Source organism: Colias eurytheme, chromosome 10 (assembly GCF_061535395.1).
Source record: "Colias eurytheme isolate Ceu_HAF_F1 chromosome 10, ilColEury1 Martin Lab GWU primary, whole genome shotgun sequence".
NCBI classification, from domain to species: domain Eukaryota; kingdom Metazoa; phylum Arthropoda; class Insecta; order Lepidoptera; family Pieridae; genus Colias; species Colias eurytheme.
In genome coordinates, this window is record NC_142989.1 from 4,829,292 (window position 1) to 4,852,933 (window position 23,642).

At 33.1% G+C, this 23,642-nt stretch overlaps 1 protein-coding gene across 3 annotated transcripts; it reads left to right on the forward strand.

The window, feature by feature from the left end:
• Window positions 1–3,532: 3,532 nt before the first annotated feature.
• On the forward strand, window positions 3,533–19,264 carry Herc4 (HECT and RLD domain containing E3 ubiquitin ligase 4). Of its 3 annotated transcripts, none has more exons than XM_090106313.1 (20): window positions 3,533–3,839; window positions 3,944–4,118; window positions 4,415–4,651; window positions 5,218–5,374; window positions 5,605–5,713; window positions 6,153–6,284; window positions 6,548–6,730; window positions 7,796–7,867; window positions 8,229–8,420; window positions 8,724–8,903; window positions 9,059–9,193; window positions 9,514–9,675; window positions 10,117–10,293; window positions 10,616–10,882; window positions 11,355–11,532; window positions 11,982–12,160; window positions 12,501–12,692; window positions 12,876–13,018; window positions 13,298–13,406; window positions 18,769–19,264. In XM_090106313.1, exons 1-20 carry the CDS (start codon window positions 3,774–3,776, stop codon window positions 18,919–18,921), a joined length of 3,198 nt encoding a protein of 1,065 aa, XP_089962439.1. In that variant the 5' UTR covers window positions 3,533–3,773; the 3' UTR covers window positions 18,922–19,264. The 3 variants fall into 3 exon arrangements, with proteins under 3 accessions (XP_089962439.1, XP_089962440.1, XP_089962441.1); XM_090106314.1 differs by having other exon boundaries at window positions 3,944–4,115; XM_090106315.1 differs by lacking the exon at window positions 7,796–7,867.
• The last annotated feature ends 4,378 nt before the right edge of the window (window positions 19,265–23,642 follow it).

The following is a 23,642-nucleotide window of genomic DNA, read 5'->3' on the forward strand; positions in this document are numbered from 1 at the left end:
AGGTATTAGTACGAGTACAGCAGTCCGACAGCCCTTTCGAGTTTCGTTTCGTATCGTGTGTATAGGTACATACCTACTATAGAATTCTTTGTTTCCTACGTTTTCGTATGATCAAAAGTTCATTGTCTCGTAGTGGTGTTACTGACATGTCGATAGATGGCAACTAAATCAATTTCGACCACGACTAACAGAACAGATTACAGATGTTGTAAAAATAAATAGCGATCTTTTGAGACACCCACACATTTTAAACTGTGAGATAGATATTTATTGATTTTTTTTTTTTTTTTTTTTTTATAGCATTGGAAGGCAAACGAGCAGACGCAATGGCCGATGTTGATGGCAAAGTGCGTCGCCCATAGACGTCCATAACATACGTTATGGGTGTTGCATGTTGTGTGTTATATATTTATTATGGTACGGGAGCTACTAACGTTTAAAAAAAAGTCATTTTAGTATAGTTGGTTTTTTGATATACTGTTCCTCTTACTATTTCGGTTAGAGTCCGGGCTGTCTGGCTGGTCGCAGTGGTTGCGTTTTTTAGTGCGCATCTTATCTGCACAGGATAATTTCCTTAATTTTAAGTCATTTTTTAACGCGTAATTTTTAATATTTTGCCTTTAGATAGATCCATCAGACATAATTTTTTTATTGCAAGACGTTTTTTTCGTTGTTAAATACTTAGGTGCCAGACGCAATTTTTTATTTCGTTTTTATAAAAAATTCAAATTATTTTAGAATGTCTGTAAATTTCATATTATGTTCTTCAAACATAATATAATCTAAAATTAATTAGCCAGACGCTAATTCAATTGTTAAGTATTAAATATGTACAAATAAAAACGTAGTGAAAGTAGGTAAGTAAGTATAACAATTTGGTGATTGTGTATATGGAGAGATAGTTTAAAGTGCAAGAGAGATAGAATTTAGAAAGGGTCGCCCCGTCCGATTAGGGCCCTTCTGGCCTCCTCCACTCAAGCGACAGCTCAAGCCGAGGTTCGTGGTCCCCGTCAAGGGGGGACGCCCTTGTGCATGTCGCTACCAGGGTGAACTTCAGTTCACCCCCGCGTCCGCGTTAAAATGTAGAAGCCCTTCTGGCTAACATTGAGAGACACCACACAAAAAAAAAAAAAAAAGAAAGGGTCGGCCGCGAAAATTAAATAACAATATATTGATATTATTTAAAGGTAAAACATGGAATGAGGTATTTAAAAAATCTGAAAAGGGACTTCGAGCTGTGACCGGGTGGTTGGAGACTAATTTGTTAAAATTAAATGTATCTAAAACTAAATACCTATGCTTTTCAAAAACATCTGCACTTAGTCCAGCTGATCACCTGGACCTCACACTACATGTTTTTCGTGCAACCGTGATTCCAGCAGTACTACAGGCTCATGCATGTGTCCGAAGATACAGAGAGTTCCCCAAATAAAATATCTTAGTATTATAATTGATGATAAGCTTAACTGGATTCTGCAAATTAGAAATGTCTCAACGCGGATCAGAAGATTAATATACGTATTTAAAACACTTAGAAACTTTGCAAGCAATGATTAGATTACAATTATTTTATAGAAAATCAAACTGTTTTGATTTTGAACTTGAAAAGATCACCAACAAAGAATATTATATATTAAAGTATGTACTTAGGGATCTTGAGATAAATGTTTTACGCAAGAGCATCGAAATATAGAGTACAGTAATTATTATGTAACCTTAGAGTATATAAGTATAGGTAAACCAGAATCTGATGGCAATTAGGGAAATCAAAATTTTGAGTGTGCAACCCTAGGGAAAAAACGATTTTGATACTGCGTATTTTTTATTTTGTCCTCAATATCATTAGTCACATTAAACAAGTGGATAGTACTGTATTTAATAATGAGATATCCACGTAATATTATGTAGGTACTTCTTAGAGGTACTTATTACATGTATAATATACATATTACTTTTCTAAAGGTAATACATAATATTATGTATTTACACATACCTATATTTGAATATATGTATATCATTATGGCATGTGACAATATGGATGTAATGATATTGCAGATCAAAACTTATTTACTATATTAATTAACGATTGTTTATAATTTTTTATAAAATAAAACAATTATAAAATAAAATCATGTTTATTTTCGTAAGTATTAACACATTATAAAATTGACTTCTACACCTTGGACTTGACAAAGAGCCAAGAATGGAAACTCCTGTAATAAGTTTTCATAAAATTATATTTTAATCAACAAACAACATTATTAATTTAAAGTATCAAAACGGGTAAGTCCAACTTAGCAATAAAATCTTTCACGCGCTTTAAAATTGAAAATTGTGATGTGTTTGACCCTTCTTCATCGAATGTTTTTCTATACACATTGTAAACAACACCTCTTGCTTGTGATCGCAGCGGTTTTATCGACATTTCGAAGATTTTCAAGAAAATCCTAAAAATTAATCACTAAGGGCGTATTCAGAAAGAAAGCTTGAAACTTATAAGCGCTTATCGGCGCTTGTCATGTTCATATATTTTCCTGTCAGTGCTGTCAACCCGCGCAGGAAAATATATGAACATGACAAGCGCCGATAAGCGCTTATAAGTTTCAAGCTTTCTCTCTGAATACTCCCTAACACAATAATTTGACAACCAATTTGATAGTTGTCAAATAAAGTTGCCACATGAAAATCTTTTATTTTTAAAATATAAATATGCCATCAGATTCTGGTAGACCTATAATATTACAGTAGTATAGAGTGCGTGTATTGTACAAATTGCCTAGTGCGCATCATAGGCAGATGATGATGTGGACCTGTGATGTGGACGATGTGGATTGCTATAGTGGCTTTAGATATTATAGAGATGTGTGTGCGACAATTAATAGGGATGGTAGGTATCAATATTACGTGCCGAGCTATCGATAAGTTCTGTAAATAAATATGTAAACAATCGAGAGCAGCGTCAAGTCACATCACTACAACAATCGACAACGATGAAATGTGATATTGTATTTTTCGTTGACAGAGTTGTATCTCCAGCTTATGTCAATCTCATACATTCGTTTATCGATTCTATTGAACTTTACGCTAATAGAAAGCCACTTGTCTATGGGGGGCTGTGCCTACTGTTCCCACTTCGTTGTTCGCAATCTATAGCCGTAACATACATATCTGTTTGTGATACATATACTCTAGGGTGTTAATATTTTTTGAAGTGAAACTTCTTTATCGGGGTTGGAAAAAATTTAGTGTAACATTTTTTCGTTACGCGTGACATTTTTCAGCATTTTTCCGGTACGCGCCATCTTTTTCTTATCCCTACCACGCGTGATTCGACGTATTTTTGTAAAATTGCAGTAAATTATTTTTTGAAAAATAAGGTCATAAAGAAGTTTCACTTCTTACGTGTGTACACTAGTACACGCACACATTTTTTTTTAATATGCAAAATGGCCATGGGACTTCTTGCGTGGCAACTTAAAAATAAGATGTCTGGTGTCAATCAGATTACAAATACAGATTGTCAGATGTCAATGTCAAGTTTAAAAGATTGTTCTCGATAAACTTTTAGCTACAGTTTAATAAAACAGCAATTCCATAAAAAAATGTCCTGATTGTAATAAATAAAATGGAACTGAATTAATAACAGTAAATGGTTTCTATTGTCGCTATTTGTATACATTTTCTAATCAGGACACCGCAATAGGTTATATTAAAGATTGTACTCTTGTTATTATTTAAATTTGAAAATCATCTTGCCCTCGCTTCGTAACAAAATGTTTTGTTGGGGTAATGCTACTCATCATGAATTGTGCATTGAAGGTTCTGATAATCTTGACCTGGTAAGACTGAGATTAAAATATAATTTTACAAACTATAGGTATAAAAATATTATTATGTACTGGCATACTCACTATTTAAAAAAAATATTTTTTACTAAAAATAGGTCATTAAACCAACATTTTCTAAATGGAAGGAAAGTAATCATATCCAATATGTAGCTGCAGGAGAATTTCATACTTTGTATTTAACCAATGTTGGTCATTTGTATTCCTGTGGTAATAATGATGTTGGACAATTAGGACGACAAGCTAAAGAGGAAGATGGGAAATATCCAGGTTGTTGTATATTGTTTGTTTTATCATTAATTTTTTTTATGTGCAAATTTTAACAGTTTAACAGTTACAAGCATACAAATTCTATTCGCCCCGGCTTCGCCAGTGGTACCAACATGTTTAAACTATCCTATCTCTCGAGTGGGATCGAACTGCACATGGTGTGCGAATTTTATTATAATCGGTTAAGTGGTTTAGGAGTCCATTGAGGACAAACATTGTGACACGAGATTTATATATATCATATTATAAAGTGGTGAATGTTTGAACCTGGCCCTAATTTTGATATTTATACTTTTCAGCGCTTGTAGAGACATTTAAAGGATGTAGTTTGTCAGCTATAGCATGTGGCATGCAGCATTCCATGGCAATAGATGAATGGGGCCAGCCATTCAGTTGGGGTTCTGATAGTATGGGCCAGTTGGGTAGTAATCTTGGTGGCCACGCTCAGGATAAACCAAAAATTATTAAATTTCTGGCCACAAAAAATGTGATTCAAATTGCTTGTGGATTCTACCATTCAGTAGCATTGACTAATAGTAAGTATATCAAATGCACATCTATCAGATGTAGTGTTCTCATAATATTTACTTTAAGTTATTCAAGTTTCAAAACATTATGAATGCTAATTATGCATTAATAAAAGTTTGCTATTGTTATTTAGAATTTGCTGAACTACTGAAAACTTTGCGTGTCTGTAATTGTTAAAGCTGATTGTGTGTGAAGGCTCACTAATATTTATCATCCACACAATTGAATGTATACTACTTTGCATACTGAGCTATGCCTAAATACATTTTCTCTTCATAAATAAGAAAAATCACAAATTATGAAATATTGACCTGTATACATGAGGGCTTTAAACACTTGTAGAGATTCTTATTCAACATTGATGGTTGGTGTTACATAAAAATTAAACACTTGTTCTTTTAACTTATCAAGATTTTGTGCTAAAAATAATAAGATTTGTTGAAACTGATGAAACATTTCATCCACAATATTTCAACATTTTTATGAAGATTGTGCACAAGTCATATAATCAAAATGACTATTTACTTCATGAATAATTTATGTTTATGTATATCATGTAATTAAACTATTTTAGATGGTGAATTATATGCTTGGGGTGCAAACAGTTTTGGCCAGTGTGGGTTGGGCACAATGTCAAGTAAGACAACCACACCGCAACAGATAGCATCATTAGTTGGAGTTCCCATCGCACTGGTGGCTTGCGGCAGTAATCACACATTTGTCTTATCAAAGTAGGTATATAAAAAATATATATCAATTACATACAAACTTTTTTCGATATTCTTTTGTTGTTCCCCCATGTTTTTAGGTAATCAGTAACTGATCTTTACATGTTTTGTTCAAATTTGATCTTAGATAAAATAATTCTTATCATGGGATAGGTCAAATGAGGCATTAATTTTACTTGAAGCATTAGGGATAATTGCAATTGAAATATAATATGATGTAATATATTTTTCAGGTCAGGTGCTGTGTTTGGGTTCGGTAAAAACAGTCATGGTCAACTGGGACTACAAGACAGAGATAATAGATGCTATCCCACACATTTAAAAGTTTTGAGAAATGTCAAGGTATTTAGGAGTTATTGTAACCTAAATATTATAGAAATCTATTTAAAAGTTTGATTATATCATTGTAACTATGTTACATTAGATTTCCGCCCGCGGCTTCGCCCGCGTTTTCAAAGGAAAACCCACATAGTTCCCGTTCCCGTGGGATTTCCGGGATAAAAACTATCCTATGTGTTAATCCAAGTTACCCTCTATATATGTGCTAAATTTTATTGTAATCGGTTCAGTAGAATTTGCGTGAAAGAGTAACAAACATCCATACATCCATTTATAAAGAACTTTAATATCAAGACTTTTACTAGAAGTAAGCAACATTTAATGTTGTTTTTCTACTTTTAGCAATAATTACTTTAAAAATATACTTTCACAAAATTTTGTTAGAAAAAATTATATTATTACTGCAATCAGAGCATATTTTTTAACATGGCAAATCTTTTAGGTTTGTTATATTTCATGTGGGGAAGATTTTACTGCTTTCCTTACTCTTGATGGCGGTGTCTTTACATGCGGTTCAGGTGAATATGGACAAACAGGACATGGTGCAGTGAAAGATGAACTGGTGCCTAGGAAGGTATGTTATATACATATTTATACTTCTATATATATAAAACTCAAAGGTGACTGATATAGTGATCTATCAACGCACAGCCCACACCACTTGACGTATCGGGCTGAAATTTGGCATGCAGGTAGATGTTAGGACGTAGGCATCCGCTAAGAAAGGATTTCCCGAAATTCTTGTGGGAACAGGGAAAAACGGGGATGCACGTACAAAGTCGTGGGCGGAAGCTAGTAAATAAATAAATGTAACAAATAGGATATTGTAATCGACAGATAGTAGAGCTGATGGGCAGCACGGTGACGCAGATCGCGTGCGGGCGGCGGCACCTGCTGTGCCGCGTGGGCGAGCGCGTGCTGGCGTGCGGGTACGGCGCGCGGGGCCAGCTCGGCTGCCCGCACATGGCGTTCGCGCTTGTGCCCACGCCGGTGCCGTTCACGCCCAATGATGAGTCGCCGGTGAGTTTTGACGTAACAACGTCTTATAAATTGGTTTGCCGGGTGACACTTCAAGAAACTGCGTTACGCTGCGCTCACGTTATGCGCTCACAATGAGAGCGAGTGAGAGGCACGCGTCCCTTCCACTCGGGCATGGTTAGCCCGCATAAGAGCGAGAGAGACAGACATAAAAAGTCGTTCTCACGTAAAACTTTCGCCCGTATACCGACATTACAGGCAACCAATTTTTTTAATCAAGTCTTTTGATGATTAGAGATGTCGGAGAATGGTTTTGGCTGTTTTGTAATAATGGGATATTCTCATTGTGATGTTTCGATAATTAATATGATATTGAAATGGCATTTTATTAAGATGGGTATTTTTTTTTTGTAAGGTTGCTACTTTAAAATAGCACCTTCTGGTAATTATTAGGTTACCTAATTATTATAATCTAGCCAACAAGACGAAAATTTTAATAAACTTAAGTATATCTTGAAAATAAAAAATCTTGCTAACCATTATTTTAGTAATACTTTTTTAATTTAATTTCCTTTAACAATAATGTTAGTTCAAGTTGTACGGTGGTCTTGGTTTGATAACAAAATTCGTACTTGCATATTGTCATGTTAATAAAGTATTCAATAATTCATTCATATTTAAATAATGTACATGATAGTATCATATTTAAATATAAAATAAGTTATGTAACTATACCCTATCAAAGACCAATCTTTTAACGTTTGGCTTACTAAAGTAATCTATTAACATTTTGCTATCCCATGCAGACTGATAATGCTGAGCAGACTAAGGTGAATAATATTGTTTAATAATATAGTTATTGTTATTTTGTAAGTGTGAAGTAGATTGCTATTTTTCTAGTTAATATTTACATATATTTATTTTATGTTTTTGTTTTTAGAAGACCTTGATTTCCACTGTTTGTATCCTACACTATGTTGCTTATAACACTTTATTTTTGCACCTACATTAATGTGGCTTTAGGAAGGAATGTTCAGAAGATGAAGTGTTCTGTATAATTCGTGAAATTATTTAGTTAATAAAACTAAAATGAATTATACTTCATAGCCAAAGAAGAAATCCAAGCTGGAGAGTACGACTGCATTCGGTAAACAGGGCGCAGGAACCTCCAAACTTAATGTTGAGTTCCTTTTTTAAAATATTCGTCGTTTTTATTTTTCATCTTCAAAGATACGAGTAAACGCTTGAATAAATTTAAAAATATTTTTTCCATTCATGATTATTATTTAAATTGTATGTAAATATATATCGCTTTTGCTTCTGCGCAGTATTTATTTTAGAAATACCCTCAAGGTAGAATAATACTTATACTAGATCCGACAAATATTTTAAAATGCATGTAAATGAAGGTTCGATTGACTTAAACTTCACATAGCATATAAATAATAATGAGTAGTAATCATTGATAATGCACATACATCTAAGATTTTAGTTGTAGAAAGATATATAATTTTTAAATTCGATTTAATATTATTTTCAGTTTTCAGCAGATATGCTGAGCGGGCCTATAAAGGTGTTTGCTGGTGGTGACCACAGTTTCTTAGTACTGTGCAGTGATAAATCGAGTCCCACAGACGCTAGGATACCAGATAGTAGGCGACAAATTATGACGCTAAATATACCTAAAATAGCCGCTTGTGAGGTCTTCAAAGACGATGATGTTGTAAATCAAGTAAGATTTTTTAAATATAATATGTTCGTTCAAAGAATGGTATTGTGTACTATTTTTAATACCTAAGTATTAATACTTTTACGATGGGTTAAGAATCTGTGTTATTATCATTTGGATGTTCACTTGATTTCGACGTTTATAGCAATGTTTTGCTTATAAAATCGTTAATTATTAATTGACGTAGGTATTCTATTACTAATTAACACTTTATCATTGAATATTTTGTATCTTGTCTAATGATCCAAACTTTAAGAGAATTTGTTATTTATTAATTAATTCCAAAATAATTTCTATTTATTATAGGACCTAATGGCGTACTTGGAAACAGTGTTCGGGTCGTTAGCGTGTATCAACGGCTCATTCTTGTTACAAAACAGTGCGCACTTTGGTTGTAACACTAAAATGCCTGGCGTAGATCTCGTGAAGGCACAAGAGGCTTTTCATATTATAAGTCGATTAGAAAATACCTCTATTAAAGAACTTGTGAGTATATTATTCAATTATAATATTATAAAGTGAAAAAAAAAAATTTAACTTAAGTACTTCAAAAAAAGGAGGTTATTTTTTTGTCCAATAAGTTATTATTCTATCGGACCAAACTAATTTAGCAAAATAGCTGTATAAATAACTTTTTCCAGATATTTAGTCACTTAACAGAAAATATAATAAAAAAAGTGAAAACATCCCCACCTGATGCAGAAGCACTGAGAGTATTTCTCGTATTGCCTTTGTATCATGAAATGAGGAATCCGCGAAGACATCCTGAATTACAGGTGAGATTTTTTAGTTTTCTTTAGTTAATCTGCATCTGTGAAATAAAAAAATCCATTACCAAAGCATTGTTTTAAAAGTAATTGCAGTCGTAAACAATTACTTTAATGTGTAATTGTGAATTAATATTATAAAAATGTTGATGTGTTAATCTGTTTACACTTTTTAAAGTTAAAACTGTAAATAGTGATTTATTATTGTGATATTAGTAATTTAATTCAATAAATAATAAGAACACAGGTATAATAATGTTCTAAGTGTTATGTATATATATAAGTTCTAATGTTCTAATCAAGCAAATTAATACAATTTAATGAACCAGGGTCCGTTCGCGGAAGCATTCAACAAGTTACTGGTTCACCCTCAACGTATAGTGCATCTGTGGTGGGAGGCGCAAACGGGCGAGTATTTTGAAATGTTGGTGGACATATTCAAAAGTGTCATTGTGTATGAGCTTATGCAACCAGCGGTTAGGGCTAATAAGGTTAGTGTGTTATTTTGTTTAATTTTATAAAATGAATGCATGTAATATACCGTACGATAATAATTATCGTACAAATACGATAATTTTGTGCCTAAGTTTCACTTTTACCGTGGTTTCATAAAACCACACAACTTTTTTGTGTAATGTATGTACAATGCATTTTAGTAGGTTATTTTATTTTATTTAATAAAGTGAATTTATGTAGTGTCTTAGAGTGTAAATGTTACATCTAGAACCAAAACTAATTGAGGGAGATTCGACTATAGACATGACTTAGAATCTTGCATATTCAAAATCGCTCAGGAAAGGCGAAAGATGTTAGGAAATCCCGTCACACGATAAAGTTTTTAAAATGTGAAGTTCGAAACTTAGTTATACATATTTTCTAAGTAAATTAAAATCTTTTACGTTTATTAAATTATGATTATTTTTATTTTTCAGAAAATATACTTCACACATAGCATCGTTCAAATACTAAATACTCTCTCCACACTAAATAAGATAAACTTCACGAATCCCAAGAAACCGAAAATACCAGCTGAATGTTTCTATGTGGAAGATCTCTGTTCATATGTGGATATAGCGACGGATTATATTAACTGGCTCTCTGACCAAGATGTAAGTTTATTTTAAGTTTTTTGTATTATATATGTATCTGACTGTGGTTTGATACAAGAATACTACTCAATTAATTTAAATAAAGCATTTTTCTGATTTAAAATTATATTTGTTTTTGTACAAAATTTTGGTTCAATGGGCAGTATTAAAATTAAACGATGGCAATTCTTTTAACTTTTCAGTTAATTCTATTCACACGAGTATTGAGCTACATTACAATATTATATCTTTTTATGTCACTAATCCTGCAATTTGTTAAAATTTTGTCGAATTTTTCAATTGTTTTATCTTATATTGAATAAAATAATAATTTCCCTTCTAGTCTTTACAACCACACCTCTGCAACTACGCGTTCCTCTTCGACGTGCAATGCAAATCCTTACTTCTAAAGATAGACCAGCAATTGCAAATGCAAATGGCGATCACAAGAGCGGCTACACAAATGTTCACACGGCTGTTCATGGACCCTACTTATCCGTACCAAAGAGATCAGTTCCTCAATCTGACGGTATCTAGGAACCATATTGTGCGCGATACGATGCTACAAATTAGCAACCATGATAGTTCACAACTGAAGAAACCGCTTAGAGTAAGTTGGTTTGATATTTGATAGCGATTCCCTGTGGATAGAATTCACTATTTGATAACCCCTTTGTCCCTACTCACATGCTAATTGGATATAATATTGCAACACAATATGTACAAAAATACGGAAATGTGTCTATGTATCATTCTTACTACTTTTGAAATCTGATCACCACCACTTTGTACCTATTGGTGGTAACTTCTTTTTAAAGTGAAACTTTTATTACATCGTCTCAAACTTTTTGGCCTGTGTAGCGCATGTCGCGTGTATCGCGGCTGCCGAGTAGGTATACCTACTCGGCAGCCGACCGTCGCCGACCGACATGCGCTACACAAAGCAGTGTTCGGAACCGTTCGAACAGTTTCACTTTTACCGCGGTTTCATAAAACCACACAACATTTTTTGTTTTAATTATCAATTTACCAATTTTTCTTATATATAAGCTCCAAAAAACTGTAGAATACGCATGTTTTAGGTAGAATTCGTGGGCGAGGAGGCGGAAGACGGTGGTGGTGTGAAGAAAGAGTTCTTTTTGTTATTGCTCAAGGAAATATTCGATCCTGTGTACGGAATGTTCAAACAGTCGGAAGAAACTAATATGATTTGGTTCTCGAACAATCCGTTTGAAGATGATGTTATGTATTATTTAATTGGCGAGTACCTATTTGTTCAAATTTATAAAAAGAAAATTAATAAGTTAAAAACCAGACTGTAGTTACAATTGAAGTTTCTAGTTTTAATAATGTGAATTTTTTAATGACTTTCTTATCTAATTTCGAGTATTCCAACAATTTTATATTGTGAACTTGACACAACGCGATCTTTCGCGAGTAGAACAAACCCACACGCTTCGCGTTGTTTAAATGAATTAAACATATTATGATATTGCGATTGTCCTAATTAATTCAAAAGCTTGAACAAACAGTATTTAAATCCAATAATTTTATTGAATTGCAGCATGTCTATGCTAGTTAAAAAAAATCTGTAAACACTCACCAAAGATTTCTCTACGAATAAAAAGTTTGAGTTCGAATAAATACTTTGCATGGATATTTAAGTAAATCAGTAAAAAATAGTAATCATAAGACTGTTTCATTTACAGGTGCAATATATGGCCTAGCTATATACAATTCGATAATAATATACGTGCCATTCCCTCTCGTGTTGTACAAAAAGTTGCTGGGAGAGTCTGTGATGTTGGACGATCTATCGGATTTGTATCCCACGTTAGCGAATAGCCTTAAGCATCTCTTAGACTATCCTGATGAGGATGTTGAAGACGTGAGTTTTGTTTATTTTGTTTTAATTAATTTTATTCCCCTTTTTTAAGTCCTGTTTATATTTATTTTTAAGTGTTATATTTATTTATCTCTCGTATTGAATAATATGATATGATAAAATAATATTCAAGTGGCGTTGCATTCAATAAATGTTTAATGCAACGCCACTTGAATATTTTTTGACGAACTTAATTGGTATTGTTAATCGTACGTAAGTTGTTTATAGTACTTCAATGTTTATTATATCGTTGTTTTTATGTTACGATATCAATATTTTGATAATGTTAATTGTAAACAATGAAATTAAACATGGAATATTAAAACATTTCTCTTAATTACAGGTATTCAGCCTATGCTTCGCAGTAAATACTGTAGTCTTTGATCAAATTCAAGTTCATCCACTCAAAGAGAATGGTGAAAATTTGCCCGTCACTCACGAGAACAAGGCGGAGTACGTCGATCTATATGTTGACTTTTTGCTCAATAAATCTGTAGACAATCAGTTCAAAGCATTTAATCAGGGTTTCCAGAAAGTGAGTATTTTATTCAGTAAATAGATTTTACCGAACGATTATATTGAAAAATTAAACTTTTTAATTTAGATGTTTATCTTTCAAACTCTTCGCGCGAATCTTTGAACATCGCTGAAAACATATCCTGAATATAAAATATTACATTAAAATATACACTATATTTATATGAATTTTCTTTTCCAGGTGTGCGGCGGTAGGATAATAAAATTATTTAGATCCCACGAGCTAATGTCAGTGGTTATTGGTAATGAGGAATATGATTGGGACATATTTGAGACTAACTGCGAGTATAAGAACGGTTATACGGAGACTGATCCACAAGTTAGGTATGTCGGAAATACATGCAATAGAACTCTGTTTTATAGTACATATTACAAATCCGTTAAAATCTTATGGTGTAACATTAATATGAGTAAATAGGTACATAGTTATCAAATTATAAGTTTGCGTCTTTATTAAACTTTTAAAAAGCTTAACTCAATCATGTTATAACATTGGTTTGTGTACTTTTCTATTGAATATGGTATTCAAATAACAGTGCTTTTATTTTCAATATGTTAATTACTGTTATTTTAGTCGATCGTAAAACAAAGTTTATTTTGCAGATGGTTTTGGGAAGTCTTTCATGAGTTATCTATTGAAGATAAGAAAAAGTTCTTACTATTTCTAACGGGAAGCGACCGTGTGCCCATACAAGGCATGAGAGATGTAAAAGTAAGTTGATTATTTTTTTAAATATTGACTCTGTTAATAATAGTAACATTGCAAAGGTCCTTTAAAATTTTTATTAATTACCCTATTCTCTTCTACTCGAGAGCTTTTAGGGATTCACCTATTGAAAAATATTGTTCCGAAATAAATAAAAACAATATAATACAATTTTAATGACGGAAGCGGGTACATGCTATGATTCTAATTATAGTAGTACCATAGACTAATACACTCAAGAAGACTTACAATCGCCATAGTAAAAAACGTAACTCGTTTCTCAGTTCCCAATTTTGTCGATAGATGTCACTCACAGTAGCATTTGGCATTTTTATAAGCTTTTTTATACGTTTAAGAACTAGATGTCGCCTTAGAGCATTAAGTCGGTTTAATGAAGCTAAGAGATGTCGCTACAAAAAAAATCAATGTGCCAAATAGTATCTTGACGTAAAATATAATACGCAAAAAACGTAAACTATAACGTAAAATATAATACGTAAAATATAATACGCAAAAAAATATTTTTATTTAAATGTTATTTTTTGCTCTGAATCGCGCAAGCGAAATGTTTTCGTTACAGAGCATATATACAACTTTCCGCCATCAATAATCGGGGCCTTTACGGCCGGCCGGTTGAGTAGACTAGTCTCTCCCTTTTTCGATTGAGGAAATCCACCTCCCTACCTCCACATCATTTTGTTTAAGTTTTAAAGATTTAATAAGCGTAAAATAATACTTTCTTCATTTTTGTATTTTGAGTAAACGTAACACTAATAACGGTTAGTTTGACCAGAGGCGACTCGTGACAAAATTGTATGGGTGTTTAATTAAGTATTGAACTAAAGTCTAAAACAAAGAAAATACAGTAGCGTAGTAAATTCATTACAAAAAAAAAGCACCACAATAAGGGTGCTATTACAGATTTTTAACAAAAAACGCTATTTTACGGTACAATTTTAACTCAAAGCATGAGAACAAAGTAATATCTTAAATCTTTATGTATATAAAAATGAATCGCAAAATGTGTTGGTAAGCGCATAACTCGAGAACGGCTGAACCGATTTCGATAATTCTTTTTTTATTATATTCCTTGAAGTACGAGGATGGTTTTTATGTAGAGAAAACGTAAATATGTACCACGGGCGAAGCCGGGGCGGACCGCTAGTTACAAATAATTGGAATATTTCGATTAGCAACAAATAATGTTAACGATATTTTTTATCAGTTAAATAGTTTAAGAGATATATCGTAAATACCATTTCAACCGCTATTTTCAAGATGGCGGCCGTGGGACAAGGGTGGCGACCCCACAAACTTGGTTTTAGCTTCACACTGACCCCCCCTACACATCAAAAAAACAAAATTGCGTCCTCTAAAAAATGCAAGGTTAGGGCTAAAAAATGTAACATTTCAATGGATCACTAATAAAAGTAACAAAATGAATTTTTAAAGTTATCTTCTGGAATCAATTTCAATAAAAATATAAAAAAATAATACTACTTATCAAGTATGAAGATGATCTATAAAATGGATTGCGCTATGTTTACGTGATCTTTTGTTTCGCGAAGGACTGAAAATTTCTCTTAACCTCTTATTGGATTCCGTATTTAGGCATTTGATATTCGTATTGGAGTTTAGGTATACGATAAATTTAATTTAAAATTAAAGATATATTAATTGTTAAATGAATGAGCACAACTTTATTATAATTATTTATGGGAGTTCACTGCACCAGCGCTCCTTAGGATGGACCGCCTATTTTTGTCACTTCGTTCATCGCTGTTCGAGAGTGACTTCGTGACCACCATGGACTTAGATCATTAAGTAATCGATAACACTCGCAGGTGTTTCCCCTTTTGTCGAGGTATAAGATTATTCGAATCGAAAAATCTTATGCTTTCATAAAAACTACTTGCGTAATCGATTACAAACACTCTGCGTTTTCCTAGGCTAAAACATCGAAAGGACGTCTGCGAGTGCTCCGCTAAAAATGCCGTTTTGCACTGTCAAGCCTTGCAGAAGCAATTCAAACATGTCGAATATTAAAAAAGATGGAATAACCTTTCATTTGTGTATATTTTTTTAACGTAAGTACATTTCTAATTAAATGCAATTTCTAATAATCGTCGATGTATCGTTTAGCGATATGATCAAGACAAATAATCGAGTCGTTTACTCGATCATTGATGCGGCCCCACGAGACTATCATGGAAAGAAAATATACAAATTTAATCTTTATGAACTAAGAGATAAAGTTGAATTTAAAACCCGATAATGAACCGCATTCCTTACGAGTCTATCTTTTAGCCCCTTGACCACCGAGCGGCCCGATCGGACCACGGCCCACGGGCCACGACACAATAGATTTTCTATTGTGTCTGTGATTCCGGGGGCTGAGGCATTAAAGAAATACAAATTTAATCTTTATGATCTAAGTTATAAAGTTGAATTTAGAACGCGATATTGAACCGCACTCCCCACGAGACAACTTGGAATGAAATACAAATGTAATCTTTATGAACTTAGGGATAGAGTTGAATTTAAAAACTCGTCGCTTAAAAGGTCATAAATTTTTACGACTTTCGTGACACAAATTATTTTTGTGAATGTGTGATTGTGTTTCAATAGTGTGAGTTACCTTCCCCGCACCAAAATCAGCAGAAAGTTTAGTTAGAACATTTGCCAGCGTACTCCATCCATTACTTAATGATCTAAGACCATGGACCACGTTGCTATGAACTGTTTTTGTCAAAGAATTACTCGAACAATTAGAACATAAATTTCAACGTAAGATGTATAGGTGCCCGTAGCTGTATTGATGAGTCTCGTACTTAAACACCGATAGATGCTGGTTCAAATCATTGCCGTACATCTTTTTTTTTTTTTTTCCCGTATTTTATGGTCATATAAATAATACTTTTTACAAGGGAATAATTAAGAAGAAAAAAGATATAGACATTTTTTTAACAGAAAATAAAGAATTTAAATAATATATATTACTAGCGGTCCGCCCCGGCTTCGCCCGTGGTACATATTTACGTTTTCTCTACATAAAAACCATCCTCGTACTTCAAGAAATATAATAAAAAAAGAATTATCGAAATCGGTTCAGCCGTTCTCGAGTTATGCGCTTACCAACACATTTTGCGATTCATTTTTATATATAAGAAGACTAGCAGTCCGCCCCGGCTTCGCCCGTGGTACATATTCACGTTTTCTCTACATAAGAACCATCCTCGAACTTCAAGGAATATTATAAAAAAAGAATTAACGAAATCGGTTAATCCGTTCTCAAGTTATGCGCTTACCAACACATTTTGGGATTCATTTTTATATTATAAAGATATACACTACTCTGATCACTATGTCGAATGTTTGTAGTGGGTGTCGAAATCTTATTAAAGGTACTCTCTTCCTTAAGATGCTCCACAATCCTATATAAGTTACTCTATGATGCTCCACCACCGCGTTGCTATGAACTGTATTTATCAAAGAAATACTCGAACAATTAGAGCATAAAGGAGAATGACCACGGGTGGTATCGGTAAAATTTTAGTTGTGCCACGTATTCGTGATATTGTTAATTCCTATTTGTATTTATAATGATCATATGTATCAATATTAAGTCTTAATTATACCGGATAAATTGAAATAATAGTAAAAGTTATTCTTTTGAAACATGTATGACCACGTATGGAATCGGTAAAATACTAGTTGTGTCACGTGTTCGTGATATTGTTAATTCCTATTTGTATTTATAATGATCATATTTATCACTATTAAGTCGTAATTATACCGAATAAATAGAAATAAAAGTAAAAGTTTCTGTTTTGACACATTATATCTATCTCTCTTGCAAGCGTCCTGCGTCATATGTCATCTGAGTATGTCATAGTTGAATGAATGTGTTCGACGCATTGTTCGACGTTATTTATTTTGAATTATAATGTTTATTACGATTTACTTTTCACATTTGTCTTGTAAATTAAAATATTACCTATGTAATAAATGTAAAACTTAACGTTCATCGTTAGTATAAACTCGATAAAGTATTTTTTTGAAGCGTTGAATAAAACTATTGTTTTATTTTTATTGTCGTGAACTGCGGCTTATTTACATAAAAACTTTAATCGTTTCTAAAAGTACTAACATCAAGCTTTAAATTGAGCTATATTTCATCTTGACACAATAAGTTTGATTGCGATACCAAGTGCCATAGTCACTTGGGCAATCTCCTTTCAATGTAAGACGTATAAGTGCCGGTAGCTGTGTTGACTGAGTCTCGTACTTTAAAATCGATAGATGCTGGTTCAAATCATCGCTGTTCATCCACATTTTTTTTTCTTTTCCCGTATTTTAAGGGTCATATAAATAATACTGTTTACAAGAGAATACTTAAGAAGAAAAAAGAAAAGACATTTTTTTTAACAGAAAATAAAGAATATATATTATATACACTACTCTGATCACTATGTTGAATGTTTGTAGTGGGTGTCGAAATCTTAAAAGGTACTCACTTCCTTAAGATGCTCCACCACCGCGTTGCTATGAACTGTATTTATCAAAGAAATACTCGAACAATTAGAGCATATTTTTCAATGTAAGACGTATAAGTGCCTGTAGCTGTGTTGACTGAGTCTCGTACTTTAAAATCGATAGATGCTGGTTCAAATCATCGCTGTACATCCACATTTTTTTTTCTTTTCCCGTATTTTATGGTCATATAAATAATACTGTTTACAAGGGAATACTTAAGAAGAAAAAAGATATAGACATTTTTTTAACAGAAAATAAAGAATATATATAATATAATTATATTATATACACTACTCTGATCACTATGTCGAATGTTTGTAGTGGGTGTCGAAATCGTAATAGAGGTACTCACTTCCTTAGATGCTCCCTAAAAACTAAAATAATAATTCAAAAACACCGGAGTTTTTAAAACAACGCCCTCTAGATGTAATAATTGAAAATCGATAGTTTGCTGTTTCCTTAGTTCTAAAATTGGTCACTAGGTGGCGCTTTTAAAACTGCAAATTAAATAATAAGCTCAAATGAGAGCGCCATCTAGCAATAAGCTGAAATTACGGGGTACGATCTCTAGTATGACAATCATCAGTCCTCTTTAGATTCTATTAGTCCATGGTAGTACTATATTTAGATGTGACGTCAATTATTTGTACGGAAGTATCTCGTTGATGCGAATAGTTTTTTGTTATTACGGCAAAATATCAGTTCATTGCCTATAGCAACGTAATATAGTGTTATGTAGACTTTTAGTACCTAATCATAATATTTAGTGTCTTAAAAAATTAAAGTATTTTTGTGTTATGCGTTTAAATATTAAGTTTCATATTAATTGCAGATAAGGATTCAACCGGTGGCCGACGACCGTTTTTTCCCCGTGGCTCACACGTGTTTCAACCTCTTGGACTTACCTCGCTACAAGACAAAGGAACGCCTTAAATACTATCTCCTCCAAGCAATTCAACAAACGCAAGGATTTTCACTCGTCTAAGGACTGATTTTTCAATCCTTGGTTAAAACTTATTCGTCGAATAATGTATAAAACTACCATTTTAAAAACGTATTCTAATTGCCCGTATTTGACAGTTTACGTGACATTCTAATATTATCGTGTAATACTTTATTGGACGGATAAGTTTTATCCAAGCATTGAAAAATCGGCCCTAACTAAATTATATATATTCGTTACACAAATTATTATGTGTTTATTATAATGTTGTTACTTGCATGTGATATGATGGTATGGAAATCATATGAGGTTGCAAAAGCCTAACTCAGTTCGTTGTTTTTAAATTTCGTTTAATTCAGTTATGAATACATTGTTTCGGTGTTACACTCTGTGTTACTCTACAGAATTAGAAATGACACAAACGCTTTGGTGTTTTAAGAAAATGCTTCAATGACACGATTTGGCTTTTTTGAACTTGAATTTAGAATTACTTGCTTATTTTTATTGCATTTATCACGATAAATATTGCGTCCTATAAATGATATTAACAATTATGCATAGTAGAGACAATTGTACAATAGAAATTTAATGGACCACGTGCCAAAATTGATATACAATTTTGCACAGGTGTTTGCTTCAATCTAGATTGTTCTATGAATTAAATACATAATAATGTATGTATAATATAAAACTCTAATAAATACTCGTGTTCAAAAAGATTAATGCTACATCTAATTATTGCTTTCGTATGTCATTAATAATTCAGTTATAGAACGAATATTTTATTGTGTCACTTCACAATTCAGTCATTGTCATTCTATAATGGACCGGAACAGGTGTTATTCATACTGCAAATAAATTTATTACGTCGCATCTTTAAATAACAATCAATGTTACTACCTTGTTGGGAGTTTTTCACGAAATTTACAATGTCATTCCTTAGATTCTTTATGTGGCCGTAATATGAAAATTGTGTTTAGGAAATATTTTGTTAAAAAACTTGAAATATTCTTTAATAGGTAACCAGTATCTGGGCGTTTTGAACACCATGCCTTTGCTAGAATGCCAACATTAGATAGACACGGTTGACAAATCGTTTAATAAATAAAGAGCCTTTTAAATTTTTAATTTCTACTAAAAATCATAATAACTTGGATCGTTAATCCAATATTGAGTATGGAAACGTAAATTGATTTTTAATTAAGAATCGTTTGATCAATTGACGAGTATAAAAAAACGAAAGAAACAAAACAAACAAAAGTTGCATTATTTGAGGTCTATTGTACATGTTATAAAATATTGTCAACATTCAAATTTGCACCTTATGTTCTAAGAAATAATTAACAATTTATTTGAACAGACTGATCATACTACTAAAAATAGCTTTAAAATGCTTTTTAAAGTGAAATATTTATCCATTTTTTCAGTTAGGTTATAATTTAACACATGTGACCTCAATTAAATATACAATGTGTTCGACATTTGCGCCTTCACGTAAAATTCGATTTTAAATATCCCACAGCTTATGACAAGTTTGTTGTGTTGTATCATTCATATTGTTATTCTGTGTTTTGGGAAAGTTATATAGTTATGTTACTGGGTTCGCACTGATTTAACATTTACGGAAAACCATTTTTAACGTTTTAACGAAATTGGTAGAGGGTAATAAACAAATACACAGAATCAAAGATGCTAACGGAAGAGAAACAAATGACCTCGATGAAATTATGCATGTGGTAGAACAATTCTACGAAAAACTGTACACTAGGGTGGAGTGAAAAATATTTTTTTTCATTTTCGTTTCGGCATACCTGTAAAAAGATGTCATAATTGCTCATAAATACACATGCAAAATTATACTTTGCAGATGATACATTTAGAGGTGCCCCCAACATCATGAAGTTTCAGAAATTCAAAAAATTTAGTCGAAAATCAGTAAAGTTTAATTTTGACAAATTAACGCTAAATCAGATTCTGTGTTATCTCGTTGGTTGCCAACAGGAAGACACAGAATACATAATATTTCAATATATAAAAAAGTGGCTATCGCTGGCTACCAGTGGCTCTGGTCGGTGGCCCGTTTGCGCCGACTCTTATTGTAGGAAACGTTGATTTTAAACAGTGCCGTTAAGGAAATAACACTAATGTTAGTAATATTTCTTAATTACATTTTACACGTAAATACAATTAAGATCATAATTTAATATTTTTGATGTGAGTTCTATCTATAATTTCGCTTTGTTACAGTAAAGTGTTGCAAGTCAAAATACGACAAACGACATGTTGTCCTGTATTTTGTTTGCCAGAGAAGTACCCAGTGTCTCAATTACCAACTTGTACTGATGCTAAGAAACTATTACTTATTTATTAGATATGAATTTAAACCTGATAAAATAAAAAAATTCATGATTTATCCGAAAGATTAGCTACGGAAATGTTTGATGTGTGGCGAAAAGCATCGCTTCCCACTATTAGCTTTAATAGAGTACTACAACTTATTCGACACACCATATTCGATGAATATAGACGCTTATTAAAACCTTATCAAGACCGACAAACTAACAAAAAATAACAAGAAAAGATAACTGAAGTATTTTGTCACTCAGTACCAAAGATTATTTGATATTTGAAGTTGCAAATGCCATTTTTTTTAACTCTCTTGTACTTGCTCAAAAGATTATACCGACTTAACTATGTGGCAAGAATGTAAGAAAACTGAGCCTCTGACTTCTAATTTATCTGAAGAAACCTTAAAAGACATCGTGAAAAGCGGTTTGACTACGTTTCAGAATATCAAAGATTTTCTATGCCTTGCCCAGGCCGTAAAGCATATTATCAAATTGGTGACATAAGCTTCAAGTGCAGTTTGCTGAAAAAGTAAACAAAATGATTTTATAATGGCAAGAGCATCAGTATCACGACTGCTAATGCCTAATTTTGAAAAAAAACAGCGTTATCTATACTAATATTATAATCTATACTAATATTATAAAGCTGAAGATATTGTTTGTTTGAACGCGTTAATCTCAAGAACTACTAGTCCGATTTGAAAAGTTCTTTCGGTGTTAGATAGCCCATTTATCGAGGAAGGCTATAGGTTACATATCATTTCGCTTAGATTAACAGGAGCGGAGCCACGCGGGTGAAAGCGTGAGGCAACCGCGAGCGCAGCTAGTACTAAATAATTACTTATTTCTGATATTTTCATTCCTCTATAATATCATTTTCATTAATGAAATACGTTAAAACAACTAATCAGGCTATTATTTAGTGTATCACAAAGAAGTTTGTTATATAATAGACTTGACGGCCATAAAAATACTGTGATTAAAAAAATAAATCAAAGTTTGCGAAAAAATCATATTTTTCTAATTTTCAATTGGGTTGGGGCACCTCAAAACATCAAGACAGGTAAACAATATTTTGTATGCTGAATTCACTCATTAAAAGGCACCTTTCTGTCGCTATGCCGTTTGAAAAAAGCAAAAAAAAATTTCTTTCATACATTATCACTCCACCCTACTGTACACCTCCAGAACAGTGGAGCCACTGAAGCTTCAATGCCCACGCGCTAAACTGATACGTCACTTTACAGAAGATCTACCAGACATAAGCTTGTATGAGATTAAATCGGCGCTTAAAAGTATGAAAAATGAAAAGGCTCCAGGTGAAGATGGTGTACCTGTGGAACTTTTAAAGTTAGGAGGCAAAACGGCTTTGCTAGAACTTCAAAGGCTTTTCAATCAGGTTTTAATGGAAGGTATTACACCGAAACCTTGGAAAAACGCATTGGTTACGCTTATATATAAGAAAGGGGAAAAAACCCAACTCAATAATTATAGGCCAATATCCATATTGCTCCATACCTACAAGCTATTTACTAAAGTTCTGACGAACCGTCTAGCCAACAAACTTGATACTGCACAGCCAATAGAACAGGCAGGTTTCCGTCGTGGTTTCTCCACTATCGACCACATATTTGTAGTGCGGCAGTTGATTGAAAAGTGTGTGGAGTACAATCAGGATCTATGTGTTGCTTTCGTAGATTATGAAAAAGCGTTCGACACTATAGAACACTGGGCTGTGTTTCATTCACTGCAAAGATGCATGGTAGACACAAGATATGTGGAAGTTCTCAAGGAGATTTATAAAGGTGCAACCCTCCAAGTAAAGCTGCACGAAGTATCTCGCCGAATACCAGTTGGTCGCGGTGTAAGACAAGGCGATACAATTTCTCCCAAGCTATTTACAGCTGCTCTAGAAGACGTTTTTAAACTGTTGGAGTGGTCTGAAAAAGGCGTTAGCATCAACGGGTCAATGTTGTCGCATTTGAGATTTGCTGACGACCTCGTTCTGTTTGCTAAAACCCCGGACGATATAAAAGTTATGCTCGAAGAACTACATGATGCCTCACTAGCTATTGGATTAAGAATGAACATGCTCAAAACTAAATTTATGTGTAACAGCAAAAACATTACACCTGCGATCACAATACATGGTCAGAACATCGACAGAGTAGAGGAGTATGTTTATTTGGGTCAAATGGTTACGCTGGATAGGAATGCACAAACGAGGGAAGTAGACCGCCGCATTCAACTTGGCTGGGCAGCGTTTGGCAAACTATCAGATGTATTCAAAGACAAACAAATACCAACCTTCCTGAAGAGGCGAACGTTTGAGCAATGTATTCTTCCAGTAATGACGTACGCCTCTGAAACCTGGACACTAACCAAACACCTAGTGAATAAACTCCAAGTAGCGCA

What these genes read in the sequence shown, in the direction of transcription:
- Herc4 (XM_090106313.1), top strand. Translation starts at nt 3,774, where the DNA reads ATGTTTTGTTGGGGTAATGCTACTCATCATGAATTGTGCATTGAAGGT. An exon ending in TTCAGTAGCATTGACTAATA is followed by an intron (nt 4,652 to 5,217) that starts GTAAGTATATCA and finishes AAACTATTTTAG; the next exon opens with ATGGTGAATTATATGCTTGG. An exon ending in AAGTTTTGAGAAATGTCAAG is followed by an intron (nt 5,714 to 6,152) that starts GTATTTAGGAGT and finishes CAAATCTTTTAG; the next exon opens with GTTTGTTATATTTCATGTGG.